Below are 13,929 nucleotides of genomic sequence, written 5' to 3'. Positions count from 1 at the left end.
ACATAAATACATATTTGCCTCAAAGAACAAACCGCCTTCAAGCTGGGCTTTCAGATGTATCTAGAAGAAAAGGCCAAGCAGAAGGTCTGGCCAGTCAGAAGGCTACACAACTGGTATTCTCTGGTGTCAGAAGCAGTGGATTTGGGGCCAGAGATCAAGGCAGGGGGCAACGTTCTGCAGCCATTTGCCAAGCCAGAGATTGTGGGAGGTGGCAGGAATCCAGGAATCTGGTAGACGGGCAAGGAATGGTGCAGGCAAAAAGAAACCCCAAGAGGCGGGTGCTAGTATGGGCAGCGGAAGCCAAGGAATCTGATGACCAATCACTTAAGACTGGCACCAAGGAACCCATTTGAGAAGAGATGTGCCCTCAGCAGCAGGCGCCTCAGTCTACTTGCCCAGACGGGGCAGTCCCAGTGGGTGAGAGTGTGTGTGACGCTTGGACCCCCAGGTACAACAAATTGCCCACTCTGTCTATCTGGGGCGGGCACCATAAGCCCATTTACTCGGCCGGCACTTGGGCAGATGCCAGTTGGCGAGGGTCCCCAGGAAACACGTGGCCCCGCTGAACAGAAAGTGCAGACAGAGCGCTTTCCTGGCCTTCCTGTCCTCCTTTCACTTCCCATTTTCTAAAAGGAAGTTTGTGTCAGAGAGACACATGACAGGGGATGAGAGCGTGAGAGTGCGGGACAGTCAGGAGTCAGTCGCCAGCGAGAGTTTGGGGCACTTACCTTCTCATCATGAAGTTCTGTGGGGCTGCGCTGTGCCTTTGGCTTTGTGTAACTGGTGAGTAGGGGGGTTTTTCCCCAATCTCTTACCCTTCCTGGCATTTCCTTTACCCCCTATGCACAATCTCTTGCTTTTTGTCATTCCTAATTGCCCTGCCCCTTCCTTTCTACCCCTTTGCCCCAATGCCCTGTCTAATGCTCAGTGTGTTCTGCATTACAGTGTGTGCCGCCGACTCTGCACCACCCAACCAACACCACCCCTGGACTCCTTGTTTCTCTTGCCCCCACCGCACCACCACCACAGCCAGAACTACCCCTAAGCACACAACTACACACCCAGTTACTAACCACACAACTACACACCCAGTTACTACCCACACAACTACACCCCCAGTTACTAAGCACACAACTACACACCCAGTTACTAATCACACAACTACACACCCAGTTACAAAGCACACAACTACACATCCAGTTACAAAGCACACAACTACACATCCAGTTACTACCCACACAACTACACATCCAGTTACTACCCACACAACTACACCCCCAGTTACTAACCACACAACTACACCCCCAGTTACTAACCACACAACTACACATCCAGTTACTACCCACACAACTACACCCCCAGTTACTAACCACACAACTACACCCCCAGTTACTACCCACACAACTACACCCCCAGTTACTAACCACACAACTACACACCCAGTTACTAACCACACAACTACACCCCCAGTTACTAACCACACAACTACACACCCAGTTACTAATCACACAACTACACCCCCAGTTACTAACCACACAACTACACCCCCAGTAACTAATCACACAACTACACCCCCAGTTACTACCCACACAGCTACACCCCCAGTTACCAACCACTCAACCCCGCACTATTCCACTACGGCACATACCAATTACACAACAGTGCACCCCAGTACTGCGCCGACGACCCCAGACTTCTTTGCTAATGGCACCTCGGGGCCGTGCCTGAGAATGACGGCGGTGCTGGAAATCACAGTGAATGGTACCAAGCAGATCCAGGTGAGTGACTGGACCCACTGGTTCCAATGCATGCCCACAGCCCACATTCTTGCCCCGACCAATCCCAAGGGAACCCCCACTGCAACCCTCTGCCCAGATTCCGTTCCACAGGTAAGATGGGTGCTGGAGTTTAGATCAGTACCAGTAAAGAATCACGCGCCAGTCAGAACACTGGCACAAAACGGGGGGTTATTGGGTATGGGGTCGGGGGGCTATAGGTTCTGCCAAAGGGCAGGGCAGGGGCGGGGCTTATAAACTTCCATAGAAATGATGCATTCTCTTTTCTGATACAGGTGCCCCCACCCCCAGTGACCCAATCAGATGGAAAGTGCTACAAGGACCGAGTGGAACTGGCTCTTGGCTTCCCCGGGGCAACTCTCAGCCTGGCATTCGCACAGGTAATGCACTAGGGATGTGTGGCATGGGGTGATTCTGGGGCAAAGAGAGTCAGCCAATGGGTGAGCAGGAACCTCATACATTGCCTCATATAGGGAACGGGCAGCCCAGATGGGCCAGTAACCATAGAAACATAGAACCCAGTAGGGGAAGAGACTGGGAGGGACTCGGGGCTCCCCTGAGCAGGAAGTAAGGTGGAACATGTAGTGTCTGATCTCAGGCGGAGCCCAGATGGGTCAGTAACCATAGAAACATAAAACCCAGTAGGGGAAGAGACTGGGAGGGACTCGGGGCTCCCCTGAGCAGGAAGTAAGGTGGAACATGAAGTGTCTGATCTCATAGTTACATAGTTACATAGTTACATAGGGTTGAAAAAAGACCTGTGTCCATCAAGTTCAACCCATCCAAGTAAACCCAGCACACCTAACCCACACCTACCAATCTATACACTCACATACATAAACTATAAATACACCCACTAGTACTAACTGTAGATATTAGTATCACAATAGCCTTGGATATTCTGATTGATCAAGAACTCATCCAGGCCCCTCTTATAGGCATTAACAGAATCTGCCATTACCCCATCACTAGGAAGGGCATTCCCCAACCTCCTCACTGCCCTCACCGTGAGGAACCCCCTACCCAACATCCCCCGGCAGGGCATTCCCCAACCCCCTCACTGCCCTCACCGTGAAAAACCACCTACGCTGCTTCAAATGGAAGCTCCGTTCCTCTAATCTAAAGGGGGGGCCTCTGGTGCACTGATTGTTTTTATGGGAAAAAAGAACATCCCCCAACTGCCTATAATCCCCTCTAATGTACTTGTACAGAGTAATCATGTCCCCTCGCAAGCGCCTCTTTTCCAGAGAAAACAACCCCAACCTCGACAGTCTCACCTCATAGTTTAAATCTTCCATCCCCTTAACCAGTTTAGTTGCAGTCTCTGCACTCTCTCCAGCTCATTAATATCCTTCTTAAGGGCTGGAGCCCAAAACTGCACTGCATACTCACTGTTACTGCCCCCCCATACTCACTGTTACTGCCCCCCCATACTCACTGTTACTGCCCCCCATACTCACTGTTACTGCCCCCCATACTCACTGTTACTGCCCCCCATACTCACTGTTACTGCCCCCCATACTCACTGTTACTGCCTCCCATACTCACTGTTACTGCCCCCCATACTCACTGTTACTGCCCCCCCATACTCACTGTTACTGCCCCCCATACTCACTGTTACTGCCCCCCCATACTCACTGTTACTGCCCCCATACTCACTGTTACTGCCCCCCATACTCACTGTTACTGCCCCCCATACTCACTGTTACTGCCCCCCATACTCAAGGTGAGGCCTTACCAGGGACCTATAAAGGGGCAAAATTATGTTCTCATCCCTTGAGTCAATGCCCTGTTTATACAAGACAGCACTTTATTTGCTTTAGTAGCCACAGAATGACACTGCCTGGAATTAGACAACTTGTTATCAACAAAACCCCCAGATCCTTCTCCATTAAGGATCCCCCCAACTCACTCCCATTCAGTAGATAGTTTGCGTTTATATTATTTCTACCAAAGGGCATAACTTTGCACTTATCAACATTGAACCTCATTTCCCAGTTTGCTGCCCAGTTATCTAATTTTGTCAAATCGCTCTGCAAAGCGGCACATCCTGCATGGAACTTATAGTTTTGCACAATTTAGTGTCATCAGCAAAAATAGAAACAGTACTGTCTATGCCCCCCTCCAGGGCATTAATAAACAAGTTAAAAAGCAAAGGACCAAGGACTGACCCCTGCGGTACTCCACTAACCACACTGGCCCAATTAGAAAATGTTCCATTTACCACCACTCTTTGTACTCTATCCTTCAGCCAGTTCTCTATCCAATTACAAATATTATGTTCTAGGCCAATATTCCTTAATTTGATCATTAACCTTCTGTGCGGTACTGTATCAAACGCTTTAGCAAAGTCCAAGTAGATCCCATCAACTGCCATTCCAGCATCAAGGTTCCTACTCACCTCCTCATAAAAGGCAACTAAATTAGTCTGGCAAGATCTGTTACCCATAAAACCATGCTGGCACAAACTAATAGTATTGTGAACTGCAATGTATTCAAGTACCCTATCCCTTATTACCCCTTCCAGAAGTTTTCCTACTACTGATGTCAGACTAACAGGCCTATAGTTTTCAGGCTGAGAACGGGATCCCTTTTTAAATAACGGCACCACATTAGCAATCCGCCAGTCTCTCGGCACCATGCCAGACCTCAATGAATCCTGAAAAATTAAGTGAAGAGGTTTGGCAATCACAGCGCTCAGCTCATTTAATACCCTGGGATGAATCCCATCCGGCCCTGGACCTTTGTTTACCTTTACATGTTCAAGTCTCTTTTGAATTCCCCCCCGAGTGACCCATGCGCCAGTAGCTAAATTACTAGAACTGGGTATATTACAAGGGAAGCCTTCATTATCTGGCTCCTCAGATGTATAGACAGATGAAAAATAAGAGTTCAAAATTTCAGCTTTTTCCCCGTTTTCATCAACCAACGTACCCCCCCGTGATAATAAAGTTCCCACCCCTTCTTGCTTCATTTTTTTACTATTCACATAATTAAAAAATAATTTAGGATTCTTTTTACTCCTAGCAGCAATATCCCTTTCCATCTCTATTTTAGCTGCCTGATAGCTTTTTTGCATGCTTTATTTGCCCCCCTGTACCTGATGAAAGCCCCAGCTGTCCCAGCTAACTTGAATGCCCTAAAAGCACGTTTTTTCTTACCAACCTCGACAATAACACTTTTATTCAGCCATAAAGGTTTTGCTTTGCGATGCCTCTCCTTGCTTACTAGGGGGATATACTGTTGTGTATACCTACAAAGCAATGTTTTAAAGATGTTCCATTTTCCTTCTGTGTCTAACCCCATGAAAAGCCTTTCCCAGTTGACACATTGCAGAGATGCCCTTATACTGGCAAAGTCTGCACGTCTAAAATTGAGCGTTTTAGTTACTCCCTTATAGCGCTGTCTCTGTAGCATTATCTCAAAGGAGACCATGTTGGGATCACTGTTCCCCAAATGCTCACCCACACAAATGTTAGAGATAAGTTCATTATTATTAGAAATCACCAGGTCCAAAATAGCGTCATTCCTAGTGGGTTCTTGAACTGCCTGAAATAAAAAGTTGCCATTTAGCATATTTACAAACCTACTAGCTGTTTCTGACTTAGCCCCCCCATTACTCCAGTCAATGTCCGGATAATTAAAGTCCCCCATAACAACAACTTGACCCAGTTTTGAAGCCTCCTCCATTTGCAACAATAGCTGGGCCTCATCCCCCTCATCTATACGGGGTGGTTTATAGCATACACCAATGATCATTTTCTTTGTGACCTTCAGCCCTACTGACATTTCTACCCAAAGAGATTCGACGTTTTCATTGGTAATGTCTTTATTACATGGCTTTAAATCTGACTTTACATAAAGACAAACCCCTCCACCCTTTTTAATCTCTCTGTCCCTCCTAAAAAGTGTATAACCATTTAAATTCACAGCCCAGTCGCATTTATCATCCCACCAGGTCTCAGTGATACCAGGTCTCAGGTGGAGCCCAAATGGGCAAGTAACCATAGAAACATAGAACCCAGTAGGGGAAGAGACTGGGAGGGACTCGGGGCTCCCCTGAGCAGGAAGTAAGGTGGAACATGTAGTGTCTGATCTCAGGCGGAGCCCAGATGGGTCAGTAACCATAGAAACATAAAACCCAGTAGGGGAAGAGACTGGGAGGGACTCGGGGCTCCCCTGAACAGGAAGTAAGGTGGAACATGTAGTGTCTGATCTCAGGTGGAGCCCAAATGGGTCAGTAACCATAGAAACCTAGAACCCAGTAGGGGAAGAGACTGGGAGGGACTCGGGGCTCCCCTGAGCAGGAAGTAAGGTGGAACATGTAGTGTCTGATCTCAGGCGGAGCCCAGATGGGTCAGTAACCATAGAAACATAAAACCCAGTAGGGGAAGAGACTGGGAGGGACTCGGGGCTCCCCTGAGCAGGAAGTAAGGTGGAACATGAAGTGTCTGATCTCAGGTGGAGCCCAAATGGGCAAGTAACCATAGAAACATAGAACCCAGTAGGGGAAGAGACTGGGAGGGACTCGGGGCTCCCCTGAGCAGGAAGTAAGGTGGAACATGTAGTGTCTGATCTCAGGCGGAGCCCAGATGGGCCAGTAACCATAGAAACATAGAACCCAGTAGGGGAAGAGACTGGGAGGGACTCGGGGCTCCCCTGAGCAGGAAGTAAGGTGGAACATGAAGTGTCTGATCTCAGGTGGAGCGCAAATGGGCAAGTAACCATAGAAACCTAGAACCCAGTAGGGGAAGAGACTGGGAGGGACACGGGCTCCCCTGAGCAGGAAGTAAGGTGGAACATGAAGTGTCTGATCTCAGGTGGAGCCCAAATGGGCAAGTAACCATAGAAACATAGAACCCAGTAGGGGAAGAGACTGGTAGGGACACTGGGATCCCCTGAGCAGGAAGTAAGGTGGAACAGTCTGTTCTCAGGCAGAGCCCAAATGGGCCAGTAACCATAGAAACATAGAACCCAGTAGGGGAAGAGACTGGGAGGGACACCAGGCAGTAAGATGGAACATAAGGAGTCTTATCTCAAGCAGTTAGGGATTGGGCAGCCCAGATGGGCCAGTAACCATAAAGAGAGCCCAGTAGGGGACGAGACTGGGAGGGACACCAGGCTCCCCTGAGCAGGAAGGTGGAACACGAAGGGTCTCAGGTATCTCCTGGTTTCTGTCTTGCAGGACTCTACTAACTTTTACCTGGAAGAGGTGAATGTGACGCTGCTGGACAAAGGTGCTGTCATTTGTCTTCTTACCCCACTGGGGCAGAATTGGTTCTGTATCTGTGCATATAAGAGACATTAAGGCTGAGGTCCCACACAGAGACTCTCCCCTTGCCTACAACAGAATTTGCCGGGGGGAAGGGCTTTCACGTTGCACAAAGATTCCTCCTTCAGGCAGCTTCGTAGGCATTTAGGGGAGATTGGTTGCCCCCAGAGGTCTATCACGGGCCACTAATGAGCCTAAGGCAGTTTGTGCAAAAAAGCTTCTAAGGAGCTGCCCAGGGATATAACTGCCCCTCGCCTGGCCAGTCCCACACTTCTACTATTCCGTTTTCTGCCTTCCCAAGGTTGACTTGTCTCCTCTCTTGCAGAATCCTCCGGCATGTTTGGGGCCACCGTGAGAGAGATGGAGGCCCCCCTGGGGCAGTCCTTTTCCTGTGACCTAGTGACACTCAAGGTGACGTCTTCCTTAGTGGTCACTGCCTCTAAAGTGCAAGCCCAGGCCTTTCAGCTGAATGGATCCGATTATGGGCCTGGTAAGTTCCAAAATGGTGTCCAAAACTGCCGTTAGCTCCAAACGCCCCTGCGCACACGATGGCCGTGATTTGCTGCTTGATCGGTGGCCCCGGTTGGCCACCTCCTTTATTGGCACTGGGTATGTAGTATAGGGGCAACCCATGGATTAAATGCACCCATAATGTTGGGCAGCCATTTGCTGACTGTAAAGTCCAGATTTAGCAGACAAAGGCCATTATGGCCATGATTGTGGCCCTATCCAATGGGCAGTTGTAGGGTTTGGGGGAGGGGCTTGAAGTGGATCAGAAGGTTAAAGGCATTTCCTTATTTTTCCGCCCACAGCCAAGAGCTGTTACAAAGCCAACATGACCGTTCCAATCGTGGTTGGCATCATCCTACTGGTGCTCATCCTGGTGGTGGTGCTGGCATACTTCATTGGCCGCCGTCGGAGAACTGGGGGCTACGAGATGCTATAGATCACTTGGCAGAATGGTGTGAACGACACAAGGGGGGGGAGGGGTGCATGGGAGATTAAATAAAAGTTTGCCGGTGAGTGATTTCTGCGCTGGGCGTGGTCTTTTGGGCCAAATGCATTGATCTGAATAAGAGTTCTGATTGGTCACGGTCCGACTGCTCATGGGGTTCCGCTGAGATTCCGCTGAATGTGAGTAACCCGGCCACTGGTCCCATATACCCCTCCCATAGAGAGAGAGCACAGTATCCAAGCCCCGCCCCTGACTGGAACAATATCAAATCGTGTGTCGTGGCTCTTCATTCTCCAGACTCGGCATTATGGGTAAAGCATTGACAGCATGAGCGTCACATAGCAACCGTCAGTAAGGTCACTGATTGGGCCCCGAGCTGTCGTTTACAGAGTCATGTGGATATATTTAGGGGTTATTTTTTTGCCCAATAGCAGGGTAAGGGCAATGGGGGTAATGGGCAGCAGAGAAGGGAGAGGCAGGTGTAGGGGGGTAAGTGACTCAGCAGGGGGGGGTTATACTGCTTATAATTGTACCACCTGTGTCATGGGACCTCCAGGAACTTCCTCTATAGGAAATCATGGGAAAGTGCGTATTGTGCAAAAAGGGAATTCAGCGGTGTCTGTGGTCACATGATCTTCCCCAACCGAGCCCATTGTGCAAGTGCCAACCCCAATCTGAATGTGCACAAATAGGGCTCTGTCACCAGTACGACAGGGGCCACAGCCATGTGCCAGGCTGGTACTGAGAGACAGGAGGGGGAGTTACAGGGGGGGCTGGGAAGTTGTGGGATCCCCCCCCCCGAATCAGTGGTACTGGCAGATACATTAGATAGGTACAAGGAAGGGGAGTTACAGGGGGGCTGGGAAGTTGTGGGACCCCCCCCCTGAATCAGTGGTACTGGCAGATACATTAGATAGGTACAAGGAAGGGGAGTTACAGGGGGGCTGGGAAGTTGTGGGACCCCCCCCCTGAATCAGTGGTACTGGCAGATACATTAGATAGGTACAAGGAAGGGGAGTTACAGGGGGGCTGGGAAGTTGTGGGATCCCCCCCCCCCCCCTGAATCAGTGGTACTGGCAGATACATTAGATAGGTACAAGGAAGGGGAGTTACAGGGGGGCTGGGAAGTTGTGGGACCCCCCCCTGAATCAGTGGTACTGGCAGATACATTAGATAGGTACAAGGAAGGGGAGTTACAGGGGGGCTGGGAAGTTGTGGGATCCCCCCCCCCCCCCTGAATCAGTGGTACTGGCAGATACATTAGATAGGTACAAGGAAGGGGAGTTACAGGGGGGCTGGGAAGTTGTGGGATCCCCCCCCTGAATCAGTGGTACTGGCAGATACATTAGATAGGTACAAGGAAGGGGAGTTACAGGGGGGCTGGGAAGTTGTGGGATCCCCCCCCCTGAATCAGTGGTACTGGCAGATACATTAGATAGGTACAAGGAAGGGGAGTTACAGGGGGGCTGGGAAGTTGTGGGACCCCCCCCCTGAATCAGTGGTACTGGCAGATACATTAGATAGGTACAAGGAAGGGGGGTTACAGGGGGGTCTGGGAAGTTGTGGGACCCCCCCCCCCCGAATCAGTGGTACTGGCAGATACATTAGATAGGTACAAGGAAGGGGAGTTACAGGGGGGGCTGGGAAGTTGTGGGATCCCCCCCCCCCTGAATCAGTGGTACTGGCAGATACATTAGATAGGTACAAGGAAGGGGAGTTACAGGGGGGCTGGGAAGTTGTGGGATCCCCCCCCTGAATCAGTGGTACTGGCAGATACATTAGATAGGTACAAGGAAGGGGAGTTACAGGGGGGCTGGGAAGTTGTGGGATCCCCCCCCCTGAATCAGTGGTACTGGCAGATACATTAGATAGGTACAAGGAAGGGGAGTTACAGGGGGGCTGGGAAGTTGTAGGATCCCCCCCCCCCCTGAATCAGTGGTACTGGCAGATACATTAGATAGGTACAAGGAAGGGGAGTTACAGGGGGGCTGGGAAGTTGTGGGACCCCCCCCTGAATCAGTGGTACTGGCAGATACATTAGATAGGTACAAGGAAGGGGAGTTACAGGGGGGCTGGGAAGTTGTGGGATCCCCCCCCCCTGAATCAGTGGTACTGGCAGATACATTAGATAGGTACAAGGAAGGGGAGTTACAGGGGGGCTGGGAAGTTGTGGGATCCCCCCCCCTGAATCAGTGGTACTGGCAGATACATTAGATAGGTACAAGGAAGGGGAGTTACAGGGGGGCTGGGAAGTTGTGGGATCCCCCCCCCTGAATCAGTGGTACTGGCAGATACATTAGATAGGTACAAGGAAGGGGAGTTACAGGGGGGCTGGGAAGTTGTGGGACCCCCCCCCTGAATCAGTGGTACTGGCAGATACATTAGATAGGTACAAGGAAGGGGGGTTACAGGGGGGTCTGGGAAGTTGTGGGACCCCCCCCCCCCGAATCAGTGGTACTGGCAGATACATTAGATAGGTACAAGGAAGGGGAGTTACAGGGGGGGCTGGGAAGTTGTGGGATCCCCCCCCCCCTGAATCAGTGGTACTGGCAGATACATTAGATAGGTACAAGGAAGGGGAGTTACAGGGGGGCTGGGAAGTTGTGGGATCCCCCCCCTGAATCAGTGGTACTGGCAGATACATTAGATAGGTACAAGGAAGGGGAGTTACAGGGGGGCTGGGAAGTTGTGGGATCCCCCCCCCCTGAATCAGTGGTACTGGCAGATACATTAGATAGGTACAAGGAAGGGGAGTTACAGGGGGCTGGGAAGTTGTAGGATCCCCCCCCCCCCCTGAATCAGTGGTACTGGCAGATACATTAGATAGGTACAAGGAAGGGGAGTTACAGGGGGGGCTGGGAAGTTGTGGGATCCCCCCCCCCTGAATCAGTGGTACTGGCAGATACATTAGATAGGTACAAGGAAGGGGAGTTACAGGGGGGCTGGGAAGTTGTGGGATCCCCCCCTGAATCAGTGGTACTGGCAGATACATTAGATAGGTACAAGGAAGGGGAGTTACAGGGGGGGCTGGGAAGTTGTGGGATCCCCCCCCTGAATCAGTGGTACTGACAGATACATTAGATAGGTACAAGGAAGGGGGGTTACAGGGGGGCTGGGAAGTTGTGGGATCCCCCCCTGAATCAGTGGTACTGGCAGATACATTAGATAGGTACAAGGAAGGGGAGTTACAGGGGGGCTGGGAAGTTGTGGGATCCCCCCCCCGAATCAGTGGTACTGGCAGATACATTAGATAGGTACAAGGAAGGGGAGTTACAGGGGGGCTGGGAAGTTGTGGGATCCCCCCCCCCTGAATCAGTGGTACTGGCAGATACATTAGATAGGTACAAGGAATGGGGGTTACAGGGGGGGCTGGGAAGTTGTGGGATCCCCCCCCCTGAATCAGTGGTACTGGCAGATACATTAGATAGGTACAAGGAAGGGGAGTTACAGGGGGGGCTGGGAAGTTGTGGGATCCCCCCCTGAATCAGTGGTACTGGCAGATACATTAGATAGGTACAAGGAAGGGGGGTTACAGGGGGGTCTGGGAAGTTGTGGGACCCCCCCCCTGAATCAGTGGTACTGGCAGATACATTAGATAGGTACAAGGAAGGGGGGTTACAGGGGGGCTGGGAAGTTGTGGGACCCCCCCCCTGAATCAGTGGTACTGGCAGATACATTAGATAGGTACAAGGAAGGGGGGTTACAGGGGGGTCTGGGAAGTTGTGGGACCCCCCCCCCCCGAATCAGTGGTACTGGCAGATACATTAGATAGGTACAAGGAAGGGGAGTTACAGGGGGGGCTGGGAAGTTGTGGGATCCCCCCCCCCCTGAATCAGTGGTACTGGCAGATACATTAGATAGGTACAAGGAAGGGGAGTTACAGGGGGGGCTGGGAAGTTGTGGGATCCCCCCCCCCCCTGAATCAGTGGTACTGGCAGATACATTAGATAGGTACAAGGAAGGGGAGTTACAGGGGGGCTGGGAAGTTGTGGGATCCCCCCCCCTGAATCAGTGGTACTGGCAGATACATTAGATAGGTACAAGGAAGGGGAGTTACAGGGGGGGCTGGGAAGTTGTGGGATCCCCCCCCCCTGAATCAGTGGTACTGACAGATACATTAGATAGGTACAAGGAAGGGGAGTTACAGGGGGGCTGGGAAGTTGTGGGATCCCCCCCTGAATCAGTGGTACTGGCAGATACATTAGATAGGTACAAGGAAGGGGAGTTACAGGGGGGCTGGGAAGTTGTGGGATCCCCCCCCCCCTGAATCAGTGGTACTGGCAGATACATTAGATAGGTACAAGGAAGGGGAGTTACAGGGGGGCTGGGAAGTTGTGGGATCCCCCCCCCTGAATCAGTGGTACTGGCAGATACATTAGATAGGTACAAGGAAGGGGAGTTACAGGGGGGGCTGGGAAGTTGTGGGATCCCCCCCCCTGAATCAGTGGTACTGGCAGATACATTAGATAGGTACAAGGAAGGGGAGTTACAGGGGGGCTGGGAAGTTGTGGGATCCCCCCCCCCTGAATCAGTGGTACTGGCAGATACATTAGATAGGTACAAGGAAGGGGAGTTACAGGGGGGCTGGGAAGTTGTGGGACCCCCCCTGAATCAGTGGTACTGGCAGATACATTAGATAGGTACAAGGAAGGGGAGTTACAGGGGGGCTGGGAAGTTGTGGGATCCCCCCCCCCCTGAATCAGTGGTACTGGCAGATACATTAGATAGGTACAAGGAAGGGGAGTTACAGGGGGGCTGGGAAGTTGTGGGATCCCCCCCCCCCTGAATCAGTGGTACTGGCAGATACATTAGATAGGAACAAGGAATGGGGGTTACAGGGGGGCTGGGAAGTCAGACTGAAATGAGAAAGAGGGGCCAGCGAGGGGCTACAGACAAGCAATAAGAATGAACAGAATGAAACTCTAGTCTGGCATTTAGCCCCACAGGGGGTCGCTGGGGCAGGAAGCACGAGGGTAATAACAATGGGAATAACCCAGAGAAGAAGAATAAGAGCCACAGGCGAGCACTCACTTCCCATCTCTCTGGGGCAGATTTATTTAGGGGTTTACATTGAACAATAATGACTCTGGGAAGCTCTGTCTCTTCTCTGCACTCACTGCTGGTTCCGACTACTGACAGAATGCAATGGCTGCCTAACGCGGGACCTTGCAGCACAAATCCATGTCGGTGCCAAACAATGTGATATTTTGGGTTTATTTCACTCATTTAGAATGGAACATATTTAGTGGGGAGCCTGGGGCACCCAGTGCACAACCCTTACTGGCCTGTCCTGCCCTCCAGTGGTGCAATAGTGTATTACTCGCTTCCCACATGGGGCAGCACTACAGCCCAGTACGGCATCAGAGCCGGGTGGCAACGTGGCGTAACCTATGCCCAGCGAATCCCCTGTTGTGCTTGAACCCAGATTCTTTAGTATGAAATCTATACACCCTTGTCCCTATGAATACAGCTCTGCTGACTGCCGGCGGCACTGTATTCATGGGGCACCAAAATAAAGCACAAAGGACCTGCGGCAATTCATTTAGAGTGAATGGGGGGGTACAAAGTGCAAAAGCATGGCAGTTCCACCCATTGTTTGCCCTTTTCTACTGCCTTGCTTGTCATAAATAACCTTTATGGTCTGTTCAGCTGTTGTGGCCTGCAAACTGTATATCCTGGTCTCTGCAGATGAGATACCCACTCACCCTGACACAGAGATACCCACCCACCCCGGGCATTGGGGATAATGATCCCACTCGCCCTGGCACAGAGATACCCACTCACCCCGGGCATTGGGGATAATGATCCAGTCCTGGCACAGAGATACCCACTCACCCCGGGCATTGGGGATAATGATCCAGTCCTGGCACAGAGATACCCACTCACCCCGGGCATTGGGGATAATG

General features: G+C 51.3%; 1 protein-coding gene across 1 annotated transcript; it reads left to right on the top strand.

Annotated features, from left to right (window-relative positions):
- Positions 1–636: 636 nt before the first annotated feature.
- cd68 (CD68 molecule) lies at positions 637–8,095 on the top strand. The gene is made up of 6 exons (XM_002943378.5): positions 637–783; positions 946–1,778; positions 2,072–2,176; positions 6,982–7,033; positions 7,394–7,558; positions 7,881–8,095. The coding sequence occupies exons 1-6, from the start codon at positions 738–740 to the stop codon at positions 8,012–8,014; spliced, it is 1,335 nt and encodes a 444-aa protein (XP_002943424.2). The 5' UTR covers positions 637–737; the 3' UTR covers positions 8,015–8,095.
- The last annotated feature ends 5,834 nt before the right edge of the window (positions 8,096–13,929 follow it).

Source organism: Xenopus tropicalis, chromosome 3 (genome assembly GCF_000004195.4).
Source record: "Xenopus tropicalis strain Nigerian chromosome 3, UCB_Xtro_10.0, whole genome shotgun sequence".
Taxonomy (NCBI): Eukaryota; Metazoa; Chordata; class Amphibia; order Anura; family Pipidae; genus Xenopus; species Xenopus tropicalis.
The sequence above is the reverse complement of the archived record's forward strand: the minus strand, read 5'-3'. Positions and strand labels throughout refer to the sequence as shown.